At 47.9% G+C, this 19579-nt stretch overlaps 1 protein-coding gene across 1 annotated transcript; it reads right to left on the bottom strand.

The window, feature by feature from the left end:
- Positions 1 to 17556: 17556 nt before the first annotated feature.
- On the bottom strand, positions 17557 to 18816 carry LOC138372467 (glutamine-rich protein 2-like). The gene has a single exon (XM_069337928.1). The coding sequence runs from the start codon at positions 18814 to 18816 to the stop codon at positions 17557 to 17559; it is 1260 nt and encodes a 419-aa protein (XP_069194029.1).
- Between the last annotated feature and the right edge of the window lie 763 nt (positions 18817 to 19579).

Raw genomic sequence — 19579 nt, 5'->3', positions numbered from 1 at the left:
TATATATATATATATATATATATATATATATATATATATATATATAACTGAAAACTCACACCCACCATTTAGGCTTGTTCGCATATATATATATATATATATATATATATATATATATATATATATATATATATATATATATATATATATATATATATATATATATATTGTGTGACAGTGTCAGACCATGGAGGAACTCTTTTTCCTCCGTGGTCTGACACTGTCACATTTTTAATCACGTGTTTATTTTTTTGTGATTTACACACATATATATATATTGTGTGTATGTGTGTGTGTGTGTATATGTATGTCCTAGACACACACACACACACACACACAATTTGTATTTACTATTTGTGCGGGGTCCAAGAGCTATTGCTCGATCCTGTAGGCACAAATAGGCCAGTAGACACACACAATGTTCATACTGACATTCGTCAGTTTATGATCCAATGATCCTATTATATATAATTACAGTAAATAATTCCTTGTTAGTGAGTGTTTAAGTCCTCTTTTTTTGAGTGCTACGTTCTGCTGCTCGGTGAGGCCACTGTCGGCACCAGCCGCGGCCGTTCGCTGGAAGTGCGTATAGTCTACGCACTCTACGCCTCTTGCTGTCTGGTCAAACCAACTCTACAACCTGTTTAATCAACTCACAGATCGCGTTTTTTTTTACGTTATAATATCCAACGTTGCCAATACAACCTATTATGAAACGTAATTGCTCTCAAATACAGATGTTTTCTGTGCGAAAGACTCAATAGATCAGGTAGGTTGCTTGGGTTCGTTAGTTTCTGGTTAGGTTAGGTTTGGGTAAGATTAGGTTAAGTTAGGTTAGGGTAGATTAGGTTAAGTTAGGTTAGGGTAGATTAGGTTAAGTTAGGTTAGGGTAGATTAGGTTAAGTTAGGTTAGGGTAGATTAGGTTAAGTTAGGTTAGGGTAGATTAGGTTAAGTTAGGTTAGGGTAGATTAGGTTAAGTTAGGTAAGGGTAGATTAGGTTAAGTTAGGTTAGGGTAGATTAGGTTAAGTTAGGTTAGGGTAGATTAGGTTAAGTTAGGGTAGATTTTTGCCCGATCAAGAGAACGGGCTAAACTCCAGGCAGCATAAATAACGTTCTAGTAACGTACGTAAGAATACAGTTATTCTATGCAGGCCAATCTTGACCCCTCACACCGGTATGCTAGCCATCAGAGTTTGACAAATCTGCTTCCGTATTCGTAGAATGATTTGATTTTCAGGGAAGTGGGTGGAGCAACAGCTACGAGGAGGAGGAGGAGGAGTAGGTGTAGAGAGCGGTGTAGGTCATGGCTGGGTGTATGTACACAGAGAGGTGTATTTACCTTGGTCCTGGACTATGTTCTGGAATCAGGACTATTGAGTATACTTATACTCGCTGGTTGGTCAGTAGTGTGGTTGGCCTTCATGAGCCTCCAGAGGCTGATAGACCTGAATAAGCCGTCCAGAGGCTGATAGACCTGAATAAGCCGTCCAGAGGCTGATAGACCTGAATAAGCCGTCCAGAGGCTGATAGACCTGAATAAGCCGTCCAGAGGCTGATAGACCTGAATAAGCCGTCCAGAGGCTGATAGACCTGAATAAGCCGTCCAGAGGCTGATAGACCTGAATAAGCCGTCCAGAGGCTGATAGACCTGAATAAGCCGTCCAGAGGCTGATAGACCTGAATAAGCCGTCCAGAGGCTGATAGACCTGAATAAGCCGTCCAGAGGCTGATAGACCTGAATAAGCCGTCCAGAGACTGATAGACCTGAATAAGCCGTCCAGAGGCTGATAGACCTGAATAAGCCGTCCAGAGGCTGATAGACCTTTAGCCTGTCTGCTGCAGGGAAGATGTAGCGACAGTAGGCAACGGTAGAAACAGGTAATAGCAGGCAGGAAGTGATTGACAGGTGAAGGCTGACAGGAAGTGATTGACAGGTGAAGAATGACAAAAAGCCTAATAGTCGACGTATAAAAAACGACGTATGAAACAAGCGCGAGAAGGCCGGACGGATGTTGACAGACGGGCTTGAATGACGGGCTTGACAGACGGGTTTGACAGACAGGCTTGACAGACAGAAACCACGACTCACGCCCCTTCCCCCCAGAACTAGCCAGCAAGTCAAGACTCCACACAGCGCTCGCTTCCCCCTACTCATTTATCAGCACAAAGAGAATAATAAATGAGGAAACCAAGAAGAGTTCCATCATGTCATTGCCTTTCTCTCATTCTCTCATTCTCCTCCGTTCGTTCTCTCTCAGGTCCTCCATACGGCCTGCCTGCCTGGCGGGGGCGTCCTAGTGACGTAAATCCCTCCCTAATCGCCGGTGCTATAAGACTCAAAATGTCGATTGATAAACATGGGGATGATAATCGGAAATGCCCCCTACCACGAAGAGTCTTATTTATGTGCGGAGCGTCGGGCACCCCCGGGAGGAAGGGGTGGAAGGGTTGTGGAAACGGGAGAGGGGGGGTTGTGGAAATGAGAGGGGGGTACTGTAAAAGGAAGGGGAGTTGTGGAAATAGGAGAGGGAGTTGTGGAAATAGGAGAGGGAGTTGTGGAAACGGGAGGAGGGAGGGTTGTAAGGAAGGCGAAGGGTTGGTTAAGACCTCTCTCCTATCCTCCTTTTTCTGCTAGACAAAAGATTTAATCAATATTAGATTTCTATACAGTTTCTGAAAGCGTGTGAGACGAACCCCAGCGCCATCTATGATTCAGGTTCTGAGTTAAGCCAGTTTACCTTCTGACTAATAATGTTTCCCCTTCCTTCTAGTCTGCGGTTCTGGGAGGTAATGAGGTACCAGTGACTGGTGGCAAAGGAGAGAAGAGCGGCAGTGACAAGATCGACCATTGGGCGTCTCTGCTGCAGTGACAAGATCGACCATTGGGCGTCTCTGCTGCAGTGTGTGCTAGCGCGGATCAACATCTGAACGATCGAGTAAGAAATCTACCATTTATGCAGGCGACGAGTCACAATAACGTGGCTAAAGTAACGTGGGACCATTCTCAAGTCTCATCGACTTGAGAATGGTCCAGGACGGACCGAAACGTCGTCATCGTCCCTTCACCTTCTAGTGTGTGGTCTGGTCAATTACCATTTATGAACCACTTGTTCTGTTCACCATACAGATGGCTCGGGCATATATATATATATATATATATATATATATATATATATATATATATATATATATATATATATATATATATATACTACGTCTACTATAGTCCTGGACTGAGTTCATATACATGAGTGAGTTTGGGTGAGAATAAATAGGACCCGCCTTTAGTATAACAAAAAACTTTCTGCAGTTTCCTATACCCTAATGTACCGTTTCACAACCTATTTTTACCTAATTTTTTGTTTATCATTATCCCTCTTATACACACCTGTTTTTTTTAAGTGTTTCCCTGGTCAATGTTACCGTTTTACGCTTGTATTTGTTTGGTTAACGTCTGTTTGATCCTCTTCTTGTCTGGTCATGGTCACCCTTATTGATCACGTTGATCACCGTATCCCAAGCCGGTGACCGAGGGCGTTGACGCGTCACCCACGGGGTCTTGACAACACTAGTGGCTCCCTGGGGAGGGGGCAACCCCGCACCAGCAAACTTAATCCTTATTTCCCGACGCGGCTCTGGTTTGTCCTCCTGGTAGTAGGAGGGTTACTGAACTTAATTTGGTTAAAGGCCCGTCATATGTGTGTTTTGAGACCTTCAGAGAGAGAAACCGAGAGAGAGAGAGAGACATAGAAACAGAGGAAGGAAAGAGAGACAGACAGATACACAGACACCGATCCTCATTGTAATATACATAAAACAAAGATAATAAAAACAATTAATACATGCGTAATGCAACAATTTAAACACCAAGGAAGGCTGTATCTAACCTAGAGTTTATGAGAGCACCTTCACTACACTTACAGGTTAATAAGACAACAGAGCCCACGCTCAAGGCGCCTCTTTGCCCTCAACTTAATGCCACAACCTGCTTAGCATTGTGTAACTTAAAACACTATAGTTTCCATCCATTCACATCCACACGACTAGTACCCGAGCTGAGGGGCATGAGCCAAGAGGAAAGACCACTGAAATTAAACCTCACGTCACTAGAATACAGAGGAGTTGGGGGAGACATGATTACCACCGACAAGATCCTCGGGGGAATTGACAGGGTTAACTATGATAATTTTTTAATGCTGGGGAGAGGGGGGATGGGTGTACACGAATAAGGAGACACAGGTGAAAATTTAGTACCAAAATGAGCCACAGAGACATTAGCAAGAATTATTTTCATTGTCAGGGTAGATTACAAAATGGAATGCATTAGGAAGTGGTGTGATGGACGCTGATTCCATACACGGTTTCAAAAGAAGATATGATGGAGCCCAATAGGCTCAGGAACCTCTACACCAGTTCACCGACAGTTGAGAGGCGGAACCATAGAACCGAAGCTCAACCCCCGCAAGCGCAATTAGGTGAGTACACGCGCTCATTTGCGCAACCTGCGTGCGTTCGTGCAGCGGCACGCAATCACGCACTGAGCCTTATATGCACCATACGCCGGCACTCACCAACACATTTCACAACCCGTTCTCGCAAATTTAATAAGTCAATATTGACTTATTAAATATGTGCATAGGTGACATACTTAACATAATAGATACCCTTAAAAAGATTCATAGAAAACACCGACCTTACCTAACCTTGTTAGTATCTTAAGATAAGCATCTTATTGCTTCGTAATTACAATTATTACCTAACCTATAATAGGTATAGGTTAAGTAATAATTGTAATTACGAAGCAATAAGATGCTTATTTTAAGATACTAACAAGGTTAGGTAAGGTCGGTGATTTCTATGAATCTTTTTAGGGGTATCTATTATGTTTAGTATATCACCTATGCACGTAGTTAATAAGTCAATATTGACTTTACGAATTTGCGAGAACGGGTTGCATTTCACTCGCAACCAACTCGCTCACTCCGCCATAGTCATGCTCCTGATTCATCCTGCAGTCACGAGACCACGCGACGCACTTACGCGACCACGCGACGCACTTACGCAATTAAAGCTGCAGCCGGCAGTAGAAAGGATGTAATTACCAATGCAGGTGTTGCGAGATAAGCACTAAATTCAAGTGTTGTGACAAGGCAATCCATGACCTCCATTAGCCGGAGATGCAGAGACAAATTGCCTCGTTCAGCAGAGCAGTTGTGGCTGACTCCTGATGCTGTACGTCATCTGTTCATCTCCAATGTTCTCTTTTTGTTGTAAAAATCTTTTTCTTGTTAAGATCATGTTGAAATGCGTATGAGAGCGGGAGATTTTCTTGGATAGTTGATGCACTAAACTAAATCTGGTTTGGACATTGGGATCCTCTGACACAGGTGTTTGATCAACGGGGATAAGGGCAGTTATCACCATAAAGGGATACAGAGCAGTCATCAGTAAATTGTACTCACGACAAACAAGAGAGGATTGGTATCTGGAGGGCGTTGAAATCTCCCACTCACGTATGCACACACACACACATACACATACACACACACACACACACACAACACCCAACACACAACACACACACACACACACACACACACACACACACACACACACACACACACACACACACACACACACACACACACACACACACACACTGTACTTAAATATAAAATATTCACCCTACAGTTTTCCACAGGGAGCCTGTTAGTCTTAACGAAGATTCTGATCTTCCCCAGGATGCAACCCACAATAGATTCCTAAATCCCAGGTACCTATTTACTGCTTTTCGAACAGAGGGATCAGGTGAAACGAAACGTTGCCCAAACGCATCTGTTCTACTCCGGGAACTGAAAGCTGGGCTCTCGGTTGTTACCCCCACCACGTAGCCCACTGCGCCACAGAGTGTTTTTTTCAGTCATAGTAGGTGTTTAGTGAATGGATAAATGAGCATTTAGCCTTTGTTTATGAGGACGGGGCTGTGAGTCCTTGTTTATGAGGACGGGGGCTCCGACAGTACTCACATGAGCCGACTCATGATGCGTGTAACTCATCCTAACTCATCAGTTATGACAAGTGGTAGATAACATCTGCAAGAACGGAGTACGCTGAGTCACGCAGTAGTTTTGAAGCTTCTCAACTGCTTATTACCGATGTCATCTTGCACGCGAACACCCCCTCCCCCGCCCCCCCCCCCCCCAGGCAACATCAGAGGAGCGATGATCAGAACCTGTCATTATGCCTGTAATGTTGTCGTGTTGTCACCGTGTAGCGAGTTCCGCTACAGTTCTGGGTGTAGCGGACTGACATATCTGGTGTAGCGAGTTCCGCTACAGTTCTGGGTGTAGCGGACTGACATATCTGGTGTAGCGAGTTCCGCTATAGTTCTGGGTGTAGCGGATTGACATATCTGGTGTAGCGAGTTCCGCTACAGTTCTGGGTGTAGCGGACTGACATATCTGGTGTAGCGAGTTCCGCTACAGTTCTGGGTGTAGCGGACTGACATATCTGGTGTAGCGAGTTCCGCTACAGTTCTGAGTGTAGCGGACTGACATATCTGGTGTAGCGAGTTCCGCTACAATTCTGAGTGTAGCGGACTTATTTAACACGAAGTCCAACTTAAGAATGAGTGAAATACATAACGGTAAACAGGCATACATGATGGAATACAACAGTAAGTCAACAGAGGAAAGTAGGGAGTACTTTCCCTGTACTCCCTGTTGGATATTTGGACCCCATGAAGGACCTACTGCCACAAAGACATGGCTTTCTGACTTACACTTTGAGTCGTATTGAAGTCAGATCAATGTTGCTTGAACTGTGTGTGTTGTGAGTGATTTTTCATCCGGAATAGCCTTAGAATCTGTTAAATGAGCAAATCCACAAGGGCCGTGACGAGGATTCGAACCTGCGTCCGGGAGCATGTTAGAATCTGTTAACTAAGAATACTGAGAAAGTGAAATGGTTTAATATAAATTCCTTAAATAATTAGTTGTATATTTATCATTTATAATGTATTCTCGTCCAACTTATGTGAAGTGAGGCAATATTTTACAATACACCAAGGGGTAAACTACAGTTTATTTGATCAATGTATACCAATTTTCAAATTGTAAAGTAAATTGTTACTCACTTTAAGCCAAAATGTAAAATTTTATTTTAGGCTGATGTTCATCTGTTTAGTTCAACCAATTATTGTTACGTATTCTATAAGCTGTTACGGATATAGTTTCTGACTGAATTTGACAACTGTTATGATTTTAAAACCATTGATAAATGCAGCTTTCTAAATCTAAATATTGGAGTATACAGTTTATAATTAGAGATATTACGTGTTATTATTATGACTTTTAGGTAAATAATTTACTGTAAATCTGTGTAAACTAACCCAATTATACATGTAAAAAGCGTACATTTATGAATAGAGTATTTCAGGTCAGTTTCTATTCAGAGTGAGTCTCGGTACAGTGTTCAGTGTACCGGGCTCGTGTCTTCTTGAACAGTGAGTCCCGGTACAGTGTTGAGTGTACCGGGCTCGTGTCCTCTGGTGTAGTGAAGCCCGGTACAGTGTTGAGTGTACCGGGCTCGTGTCCTCTGGTGTAGTGAAGCCCGGTACAGTGTTGAGTGTACCGGGCTCGTGTCTTCTTGAACAGTGAGTCCCGGTACAGTGTTGAGTGTACCGGGCTCGTGTTCTCTGGTGTAGTGAGTCCCGGTACAGTGTTCAGTGTACCGGACGTACCAGCATATCTCTATTAGACCTGGTCATTCCCTCTACTACCCCCCCCCCCCTTCCACACACACACACACACACACACACACACACACACACACACACATACACCCGCTCCCTCGACTCACAAACCCAACCTAACATCACCATCAAGCACTTTTATCCTCCCGCTGCGACCAGAATTATGCCCCAACCGTAACACTGTTGCCGCCATCATTAGGAATGTAAACTCCTATCCACACGTCATCCAACCCCCCCCCTTTATCCCCTATCCCCCCTCTATCCCCTATCCCCCCCCTCTCTTATACCCCCGCCAGGCTCGAGTACTGACATACAGGCGACCACCCATCTCAGTATTATCAGATCTGCCCCCTCCGGTAACCCCTTCAAGGTATCTATAAAGATAATTGTAGCCATGCGCGACGATAGCCCATAGCTATCGTCTGTTATCTGTAGCTATGTAGTTATCGTCGCGCCGGTCCCGGTCGAGGCTTCACGAGACGATAGCTTAGACTGCATTGAAGATGCAATTCTGTTTCAGGAATGCGACATGAGTATAAAAATGGTATTCGGGAGACAGATGCGATATTTGACTCATTATGTGAGCCACGGTACAGAGCCACTGTACCATGACACACGGGGTACAGAATGCGACACACACATGGTACAGAATGCGACACACACATGATACAGAATGCGATACACACGGGGTACAGAATGCGAGACACACACATGATACAGAATGCGACACACACACATGATACAGAATGCGACACACACACATGATACAGAATGCGACACGCACACATGATACAGAATGCGACACGCACACATGATACAGAATGCGACACACACACATGATACAGAATGCGACACGCACACATGATACAGAATGCGACACACACACATGATACAGAATGCGACACACACATGATACAGAATGCGATATTTGACTCATAATGTGAGCCACGGTACAGAGCCACTGTACCATGACACACGGGGTACAGAATGCGACACACACACATGATACAGCATGCGACACACACATGATACAGAATGCGACACACACACATGATACAGCATGCGACACACACACATGATACAGAATGCGATACACACGGGGTACAGAATGCGACACACACACATGATACAGAATGCGACACACACACATGATACAGAATGCGACACGCACACATGATACAGCATGCGACACACACACATGATACAGAATGCGATACACACGGGGTACAGAATGCGACACACACACATGATACAGAATGCGACACACACACATGATACAGAATGCGACACGCACACATGATACAGAATGCGACACACACACATGATACAGCATGCGACACACACACATGATACAGAATGCGACACACACACATGATACAGAATGCGACACATACACATGATACAGCATGCGACACACACACATGATACCGCATGCGACACACACATGATACAGACTCAGGGAGCGAGCAGGAACACACGGTGAGCAACATTATCTACACAACTGGTTCGTCTAGAGTTTTTGTGTGCGGAAATGAGACGATTTGTATAATGATAGAGTTATCTGTAGGTTAATGTGCAGTTTGTGGTTACCTCTGGCACCCCTACCAAACACTCCTACCACCACCACCACCACCACCACTACCAGTACTGCCAACACCGCCACTACCACCACCACCACCGCCACCACCACCACCACTACCAGTACTGCTACCAGATGAAGTGAGGAGTCACCCAGTCGATGGTGACTGGGGGCAGGCAGGCAGGCAGGCAGGCAGGCAGGCCGGTAGGTAGGTAGGCAGGTAGGTAGGCAGGTAGGTAGGTAGGCAGGTAGGTAGGTAGGCAGGTAGGTAGGCAGGCAGGCAGGCAGGCAGGCAGGCAGGCAGGTAGGTAGGTAGGTAGGTAGGTAGGTAGGTAGGTGAGGCATGATCATCATATGCAAGGTAGAATGTTTCTAAATGTTATCTGGCTGTTGATACATGGTTGAGTGTTTAATATGTAGTGCTTCGCCTATGTCCAGTCCTTTGTTGGCGTTATATCTGTCATCTATGGTGATGATATCTATGGTATCTATGGTGGTACTATGAGGGGGGTGGGCAAGCTGAACTGTAAACAACCCCGCTGATTACAAGAGATTATCAACTAATTAAAGTTATTTCAAAGGCAACAAGTTGCTAATTTGAGAAGCTCTTCCGATACGTGGGAAGGAGGAGGAGGAGGAGGAGGAGGGAAGGAGATGGAGAGAGAGAAAGAGGGGATAAGGTAGGATAGAAGGGAGTAAGGTAGAGACGTTCGTGTAGTAAGGGAGGAAGAGGGAGAGAGGGAAAGAGAGAGAGAGAGAGAGAGAGAGAGAGAGAGAGAGAGAGAGAGAGAGAGAGAGAGAGAGAGAGAGAGAGAGAGAGAGAGAGAGAGAGGGAGGTAGGGAGTGAGAGAGAGGGAGAGAGAGAGAGAGAGAGGGAGGTAGGGAGTGAGAGAGAGGGAGAGAGAGAGAGAGAGAGAGAGAGAGGGAGGTAGGGAGTGAGAGAGAGGGAGAGAGAGAGAGAGAGGGAGGGAGGGAGTGAGAGAGAGGGAGGGAGAGAGAGAGAGAGAGAGAGAGGGAGGTAGGGAGTGAGAGAGAGGGAGAGAGAGAGAGGTAGGGAGGTAGGGAGTGAGGGAGTGAGAGAGAGAGAGAGAGAGAGAGAGAGAGAGAGAGAGAGAGAGAGAGAGAGAGAGAGAGAGAGAGAGAGAGAGAGAGAGAGAGGGAGGTAGGGAGTGAGAGAGAGGGAGGTAGGGAGTGAGAGAGAGGGAGGTAGGGAGTGAGAGAGAGGGAGAGAGAGAGAGAGAGAGAGAGAGAGAGAGGGAGGTAGGGAGTGAGAGAGAGGGAGGTAGGGAGTGAGAGAGAGGGAGGTAGGGAGTGAGAGAGAGGGAGAGAGAGAGAGAGAGAGAGAGAGAGAGAGGGAGAGAGAGAGAGAGAGAGAGAGAGAGAGAGAGAGAGAGAGAGAGAGAGAGAGAGAGAGAGAGAGAGAGAGAGAGAGAGAGAGAGAGAGGGAGGGAGGTAGGGAGAAGGAGGGAGTGAGGGAGGTAGAGAGAAAGAGGGAGTGAGGGAGATAGATAGAAGGAGGGAGTGAGGGAGATAGAGAGAAGGAGGGGGACCCAAAGAGCCATAAATAGTACACCACGACACTAAAACATTCTATCTTGAGCATCACCTCCTCCTCCTCCCCCCTCCCCCCTCCCCCCTCCCCCTCTCCCCCTTCTCCCAGTGTTACCAACCCTCACCTCTCAGCGCCACCACACACACACACACTCACCAGCCTCCCTGTCACCAACCCCCAACCATCCCACCAATCACCATTTGACCCCGAGTTCTAATGACAGAATTGACAGCTCTTGCCATGAGTATGGCAACGTAGTGGCACCCCCTCTCCTCTCCCCCCCCACCCCTCTCCCCTCCCTCCCTGTGGTGACATACTTGGCCGTCTTGCCACTGTGGCAACGCTGCGACAGGTCTCTGAGACCCAGAGAGGGCGGTAGATACCCCACAAACAGGCGAGTGATACTTGGACGAAGATCGGAGTAGATTACTTCGGTAGATCGCGTAGATAACGAAAATGAACAAGCCGCGGGTCACCTGAGCGGACGTTTAAATGAGGTCGAGATAGGAGGCGCTTGGAATCTAGGCGGGAACGCCTTTTGAGAGAGGCGGCCCAGTCGGCAGTCGGGTCCCAAGAGACGAAGCCCGACCGGCGTCTCAGACTATATGTATATCCCCGGTTTGTTCACAATAGGTTTGCGGTTAATGATTCTGTTATCAGCCCTTTATCATGTGTTGATGCTCATCCTCTCTCTCTCTCTCTCTCTCTCTCTCTCTCTCTCTCTCTCTCTCTCTCTCTCTCTCTCTCTCTCTCTCTCTCTCTCCTTTGACTTGTTTCAGAAGTCCTTGTTTGATGAACTTGCCGTTGCATCTCAAACAAGAATTGCAAGCAACTTTATTGACTGACGAAATGTTGCATGAAATGTTGATCGAAAAATTATGTCAGGGATATGTTGCCTGGGATATGTTGCCTGAGATATGTTGCCTGGGGTTATGTTGTCTGGGATATGTTGCTTGGGATATGTTGGCTGAGAAATGCTGCTAGGGATATGTTGCCTCGGATCAAGCTCTCAAGATATTAATTAACATTCGTAAGTTTAATTTAGAAATATATTACTGCATAGACAAGCTTTACCTTTCTAGAGCCTGAAGACAAATTCATATTAATAAAAATAATAATAATAATAATAATAAAATATTTAAAAATTTAATTGCTTGTCATATATTGGTCAGATATGATCCTTACCCCGCGCTCCCTACTAAAATAAGTCACATGTTTGTCCAAGCACATCCCCAGGACACACAGACATATATGTAGCCAGAGGTGTGTGTGTATTCCCACACGGGGAGACATCTCCCGTCACGCAGGGTGCAGTCGCACCTCCACAGATCTCCAGTATCAGCTCTTGATACTGGTGATGGCTCAAAAGGGCCACCACTTACGGGCTGTTCATGCCCGTGCCACCTTTTGGGTGGCTTCATCTTCATCAATCAATCAATGTATTCCCATTGAGAATACAGTGTATACTGTATGTCTCAATGTATAGTGTCTCGGTGTATACTGACTGTGATACTGTACCTTAGTCCTGGACAATGTTCTGGAGTAGAGTATACTTGCTGGTTGGTTAGTATGGCTGCAGTGATGGACCTATTCCAGTAGAGATTGATGGGTCTTAAGCCCAACCTATAAGTCCAAGACCCTCTCCAAGGGCGAAAAATGGTCGAGAAACGAAACCTTTACATCTTTCCTCGATCACGGCGATTTGGTTTACATTTGTTGAACACTTTATGGGGTTCGAAGCAATACAAGTTTATTCTTTGAGAATATAAAAGAAGTTTATTACAATAATAACCTTGAGTTTTGAAGACAAGAGGATCAAACACCAGAAGATGAAGAAACAGCGACGATTCGGTCCGTCTTGAGGTGATTTCGGGGCTTAGCGTCCCCACGGCCCGGTTCTCGATCAGGCCTACTTTTTTGTTACAAACCCCCCAGGAAGCAAGCCCGTAGCAGCTGTCTAACTCCCAGGTACCTATTTACTGCTGGGGGGGGGAACAGGCTAGGGTGCAAGAAACTTTCACCCTGATGCACCCTTTCTCCATTTGTTTCCGCCTCCGCCGGGGGATCGAACCCGGAACCTTATGACTACGAATCCCGAGCGCTGTCCACCTATCCCTCAGGCCCCCCCGACCATTATCAAGACGTGTGTGTGTGAGGATTATAAAGTTTAATAAATGAAATCAAACCCAATTGATGTCTGAAAGATATACAGATTTCGCAAATGCTTGATGAATGCCAACTTGGACCTCCGCGCCATCACACTCGGCTGAGTACGTAAGAGCAAGGGGCGACTACGCTATTGACACATCCTGGAGAATTGTCCCTGGTCGAGGACCGGGCCGCGGGGACGCTAAGCCCCGAAATCATCTCAAGAAGATAACGCCACGAGGTCCCCGCTTCCTTCAGAGATACATCATCTTATCTTGAGGTTATCTTGAGATGATTTCGGGGCTTTAGTGTCCCCGCGGCCCGGTCCTCGACCAGGCCTCCACCCCCAGGAAGCAGCCCGTGACAGCTGACTAACACCCAGGTACCTATTTACTGCTAGGTAACAGGGGGCATAGGGTGAAAGAAACTCTGCCAATTGTTTCTCGCCGGCGCCTGGGATCGAACCCAGGACCACAGGATCTCAAGTCCAGCGTGCTGTCCGCTCGGCCAACCGGCTCCCTCATGCCGGAAATAGTCACGGTCTCCCTGTCGTCCAACCACTTGGGGTGGACGGTAGAGCGACGGTCTCACGTCATGCAGGTCGGCGTTCAATCCCCCGACTGTCCAAGTGGTTGGGCACCATTCCTTCCCACCCCCGTTCCATCACAAATCCTTATCCTGATCCCCCTTCCAAGTGCTATATAGTCGTAATGGCTTGGCGCTTTCTCTCCCTGGTAGTTCCCTTCCCTTCTCCCACCGGGGCGACTCTCCAATACAGGGGTTTACACACCAGAGGTTTGACCTGAGGTGGGGCCGGGATTGGGGGGTTACTGAAGCCCCCCTATGGGGCGGGGAAGGGGGGGTAAGATTAGTCAGAGGTTATATAGGGGGGGGGGGAAGAGATGGTGTTTCATGTACTCTGACCTCCTATACTAAGTCCTATACTCATAACCAGACCTAAAGGGCCCCCTAGACTCACCAGCCGGGCCCCCTAGACTCACCAGCCGGGCCCCCTAGACTCACCAGCCGGGCCCCCTAGACTCACCAGCCGGGCCCCCTAGACTCACCAGCCGGGCCCCACTGACTCACCAGCCGGGCCCCCTAGACTCACCAACCGGGCCCCCTAGACTCACCAACCGGGCCCCCTAGACTCACCAACCGGGCCCCCTAGACTCACCAACCGGGCCCCCTAGACTCACCAACCGGGCCCCCTAGACTCACCAACCGGGCCCCACTGACTCACCAGCCGGGCCCCCTAGACTCACCAACCGGGCCCCCTAGACTCACCAACCGGGCCCCCTAGACTCACCAACCTGGGCCCCCTAGACTCACCAACCGGGCCCCACTGACTCACCAACCTGGCCCCCTAGACTCACCAACCGGGCCCCCTAGACTCACCAACCTGGGCCCTCTCATAACCAGACCAGATCACTTAAAGTCGCGTAGTGGGATAATAAAGATCCCACCGACAGCAGTTATGGTGATTTCATTAACCTTTTTTTTTTTACTTCCCTTTTGCAATATACAACTCTGGCCGCTGGTGACGCTAGCTGTTTTATTTGTATTGCGGGGGAGGGGGGAAGGGGGTCCTCTCCCCCCTCCTCTCCCACCCCTCCCACCCCTCCAACCCTCTCTTCCACACACCTTCTTTATTCTTCTTCTTTTCCTCTGCACGATCGTTTCTCTCCTTTTCCATTTTTGTCCACCTTTTTGTCTCATTTTCCTGTTTTTCTTTCTTCACTCTTTTCCTTTGCTGAGTAGTCGCATCTGTGTTTCTTTCTACTGTGGTTCTTTAAGACGGGAATTGAAGGGGCAGAGAGGGGTTGAAGGGGGTGTATAGGGGCAGGCGGTGGGGGGAAAGGGTAATATAATAAAGAGAGGGGGTGGAAGGAATTGATTACTGAATCTCTCAACCCATCCTCTTGTTGAGATCCTACTTTGAGAAAAGTGTAATGGGGGGAATAGGGAACATAATGGTTGGTAAAGAGAAGAAGGAGGAGGAGGAGGAGAATATAAAAGAATGGGGAAGAGATACGGCAATATAGAGGAGAGAGAGAGAGAGAGAGAGAGAGAGAGAGAGAGAGAGAGAGAGAGAGAGAGAGAGAGAGAGAGAGAGAGAGAGAGAGAGAGAGAGAGAGAGAAGCACTAGGGGTCAGAAGAGAGATGGGTTGTGTTGGAAGACAACAACAAACGTTTTCCACGCTGGAGTAGAAAAATATACAATTTATGTGAAGTTCATCAACACTTACACCTCCACTAACCCTATGAACAAATCCACAAGGGCCGTGACGAGGATTCGAACCTGCGTCCGGGAGCATCCCAGACACTGCCTTAATCGACTGAGCTACGACAGGGTAAAAGGGTTGAAACCGAAGTTCTACTGAACTTACTGGATCCTGTAGCCTCTCCGAGGCACAAACCAGGCTTTTACACTCACCAGGCTTTGTCCACTAACCCTAACTTCCTCACCCACTACCACCTACACCAACCACCACCTACACCCACCACCACCTACACCCACCACCACCTACACCCACCACCACCTACACCCACCACCACCTACACCCACCACCACCTACACCCACCACCACCTACCCCACCACTGAACCACAAACTCTTCCCCAGTAGAATCTACGATTTTGGTGAGCAAATTAGACAAGAAGGTCGGACCACCGTGTCGGGCCAACGTTGCTGCGGCAGCTCTTGCAATGTACCCACAGGAGATTGCACGGAGGGGGCTGCAAGACAGAGAGGGAGGGGGGGGGTAAGATGAGATAGGAGAGTGGGGGAGCTGATTGAGAGGGCAGAGGCTACAGAAGGATGCTATAGAGAAAAGAGTGAGGATGGGGGGTGTATGTGGTGGGGGGAGAGAGAGAGACAGAGGGTTGAGAGGGGGAATCGAGATTTGGCAGGATTAGGGGGAAGGGATGATGGGGAATGGGGAGACAGAGGGCGGGGGTGGGGGGGCGGGTAGCCAAGGTGGACCACCTATCAGAACACTCTCCAACTACGGTCGTGGAATCCGGATCACCGCCCACCAAGCTGGGGGGGAGGGGAGGGGGAGAGGGGGGAGGGGGGGAGAGGGGAGTAATAAAGACCTCCGCGCAATGTTAATAATGCTCCCGTCATGCTCTCTAGGCCTGCCGAGCATGCAGGTTAAAAAAGGGGATAATAGCGGAGGTAGCAGGAATGCCACAAGTGGCTTTATTAAGCCCTTAGACGGTGGCAACCAGAAGGGGGGGAGGACCCCCACCCCCGTCCTCTAGTGCCTGGTTTTGTCGCTACTGTGTTCCGGGGCGCTGGGGCCAGATTCACGAAGCAGTTACGCAAGCACTTACGAGCCTGTAACATCTTTTCTCAATCTTTGGCGGCTTTGTTTACAATTATTAAACAGTTAATGAGCTCCGAAGCACCAGGAGGCTGTTTTTAACAATAACAACAGTTGATTGGCAAGTTTTCATGCTTGTAAACTGTTTAATAAATGTAAACAAAGCCATCAAAGATTGAGGAAAGATGTACACGTTCGTAAGTACTTGCGTAACTGCTTCGTGAATCAGGCACCTGATCGCTGTTGCTGGTATTACTGTTACTGATGCTGTATAGTCCTGTTGGCGTTATCTTGAGAGGATTTCGGGGCTTTAGTGTCCCCGCGGCCCGGTCCTCGACCAGGCCTCCACCACCAGGAAGCAGCCTGTGACAGCTGGCTAACACCCAGGTACCTATTTTACTGCTAGGTAACAGGGGCATAGGATGAAAGAAACTCTGCCCATTGTTTCTCGCCGGCGCCCGGGATCGAACCCGGGACCACAGGATCACAAGTCCAGCGTGCTGTCCGCTCGGCCGACCGGCTCCAGTGGTCATGAGCACCTCCACAGTGGTCATGAGCACCTCCACAGTGCTCATGAGCACCTCCACAGTGGTCATGAGCACCTCCACAGTGCTCATGAGCAGCTCCACAGTGCTCATGAGCACCTCCACAGTGCTCATGAGCACCTCCACAGTGCTCATGAGCACCTCCACAGTGGTCGTGAGCACCTCCACAGTGCTCATGAGCACCTCCACAGTGCTCATGAGCACCTCCACAGTGGTCGTGAGCACCTCCACAGTGCTCATGAGCACCTCCACAGTGCTCATGAGCACCTCCACAGTGCTCATGAGCACCTCCCACTAGAGCCATCAGAGGCTGAGGTGCAAAAGAGGATTAAGAGAATAACTCAGATTAAGTTGTTATCTCCTCCGATCTACAGTCCTGGATTACAGGATTAGACATTATATTGTGAGGGATTTGGAGGCGGGGATTAACCTCACTCGCCCTCCCCCCCCCCCCCACCACAATCCCCACCCAATTACCCCTACCCACCCCTTTCATCCCACCCCCTCCCCCTCTTTGCCTACCACTCTCCTTAATGAGGTTAGAATAGGTTGAGGGTAATGGGGAAATTGTCCTTACTGATGGCACTCTAGAGGCGTATTTGGCATACTCGTCTGATTCGTTATCTTATCGTCACCAACGATATCATCGTCACGTTGTCTGCAGTATACCCACGTTCTCATAGGTTGGTGCCTGGAGTATACCTCGGTCATCACCAGCTGGTGCCTGGAGTATACCTCGGTCATTACCAGCTGGTGCCTGGAGTATACCTCGGTCATCACCAGCTGGTGCCTGAAGTATACCTTGGTCATTACCAGCTGGTGCCTGGAGTATACCTTGGTCATCACCAGCTGGTGCCTGGAGTATACCTCGGTCATCACCAGCTGGTGCCTGAAGTATACCTTGGTCATTACCAGCTGGTGCCTGGAGTATACCTTGGTCATCACCAGCTGGTGCCTGGAGTATACCTCGGTCATCACCAGCTGGTGTCTGGAGTATACCTCGGTCATCACCAGCTGGTGCCTGGAGTATACCTTGGTCATTACCAGCTGGTGCCTGGAGTATACCTTGGTCATCACCAGCTGGTGCCTGGAGTATACCTCGGTCATCACCAGCTGGTGCCTGAAGTATACCTTGGTCATTACCAGCTGGTGCCTGGAGTATACCTTGGTCATCACCAGCTGGTGCCTGGAGTATACCTTGGTCATCACCAGCTGGTGCCTGGAGTATACCTCGGTCATCACCAGCTGGTGTCTGGAGTATACATCGGTCATCACCAGCTGGTGCCTGGAGTATACCTCGGTCATCACCAGCTGGTGCCTGAAGTATACCTCGGTCATCACCAGCTGGTGCCTGGAGTATACCTTGGTCATTACCAGCTGGTGCCTGGAGTATACCTTGGTCATTACCAGCTGGTGCCTGGAGTATACCTTGGTCATTACCAGCTGGTGCCGGAAGTATACCTTGGTCATTACCAGCTGGTGCCTGGAGTATACCTTGGTCATTACCAGCTGGTGCCGGAAGTATACCTCGGTCATCACCAGCTGGTGCCTGGAGTATACCTTGGTCATTACCAGCTGGTGCCTGGAGTATACCTCGGTCATCACCAGCTGGTGCCTGGAGTATACCTTGGTCATTACCAGCTGGTGCCTGGAGTATACCTTGGTCATTACCAGCTGGTGCCGGAAGTATACCTTGGTCATTACCAGCTGGTGCCTGGAGTATACCTTGGTCATCACCAGCTGGTGCCTGGAGTATACCTTGGTCATCACCAGCTGGTGCCTGAAGTATACCTTGGTCACCACCAGCTGGTGCCTGAAGTATACCTTGGTCATCACCAGCTGAATGATGCCACAGAGATGGGTGAGGACCGTCGTACACCCCTGTGGCACCCCAACTCTTTGTTGACATGATTTGAGACGTGATCTGACGCCAATGTGAGTCCTCAGTTATAATAAATATAAGCAAAGATACACATAAATTATTTATTTATTCAAATATTCACTTGTACATACAAGACGGTACAAAAGGTTGTGAAAGTACAGAGTTTGGAGAGTAAATGCTATACTCTTGCCAAGTTACACACACGTCACGTATTAGTCTTTTTAAAAGCACTACAATCACCTTCTGTGGCAAGTTTCAGCCCCGCTCCTGTGTCAGGTAAGTTCATCACGGGCTCGCCATAGCCCGTGCTACTAGGAACTTTTAGTTCCCACTAGCTGAATTTTAAACATCAACATCCTTCTGTGGTCGATTGTTCAATAAATCACTGAATTATATGTTTAACACATCTCTAACCCTGTCCATGGAAGACAGAAGAAAATGTATATATATGCTGATTAGCATTGTAAATGTCTGGCCACGTCTGTGGTAAAAAAATATTGAAAAAAATGTTATGTCGAAACATTCTAAACAAAACTAAGAGAAGAAACTGCCGAGGACAAAACAGACGCTGGAAAGAAGGAAGAGAGGTGACATGATTGAGACATACAAGATCACTGAAATTGAAAAACTTTATTCGTAAACGTTTGTACATTTATAGTCATGTTAGTGAGGTCGTCGACAAGCCAGAATAAGGCGAAATGCTGATAATGTGAGAGAGTTAAACCAAGTATTGTGGAGGGTAGCTGGCACCTCAAGACAGTACTGTGACCACGAGGAACCATTTATTCAG

This window comes from Procambarus clarkii, chromosome 39 (genome assembly GCF_040958095.1).
Source record: "Procambarus clarkii isolate CNS0578487 chromosome 39, FALCON_Pclarkii_2.0, whole genome shotgun sequence".
Lineage (NCBI taxonomy): Eukaryota > Metazoa > Arthropoda > Malacostraca > Decapoda > Cambaridae > Procambarus > Procambarus clarkii.
Note: the sequence above shows the minus strand (reverse complement) of the source record. Positions and strands in the feature narration are given on the sequence as shown.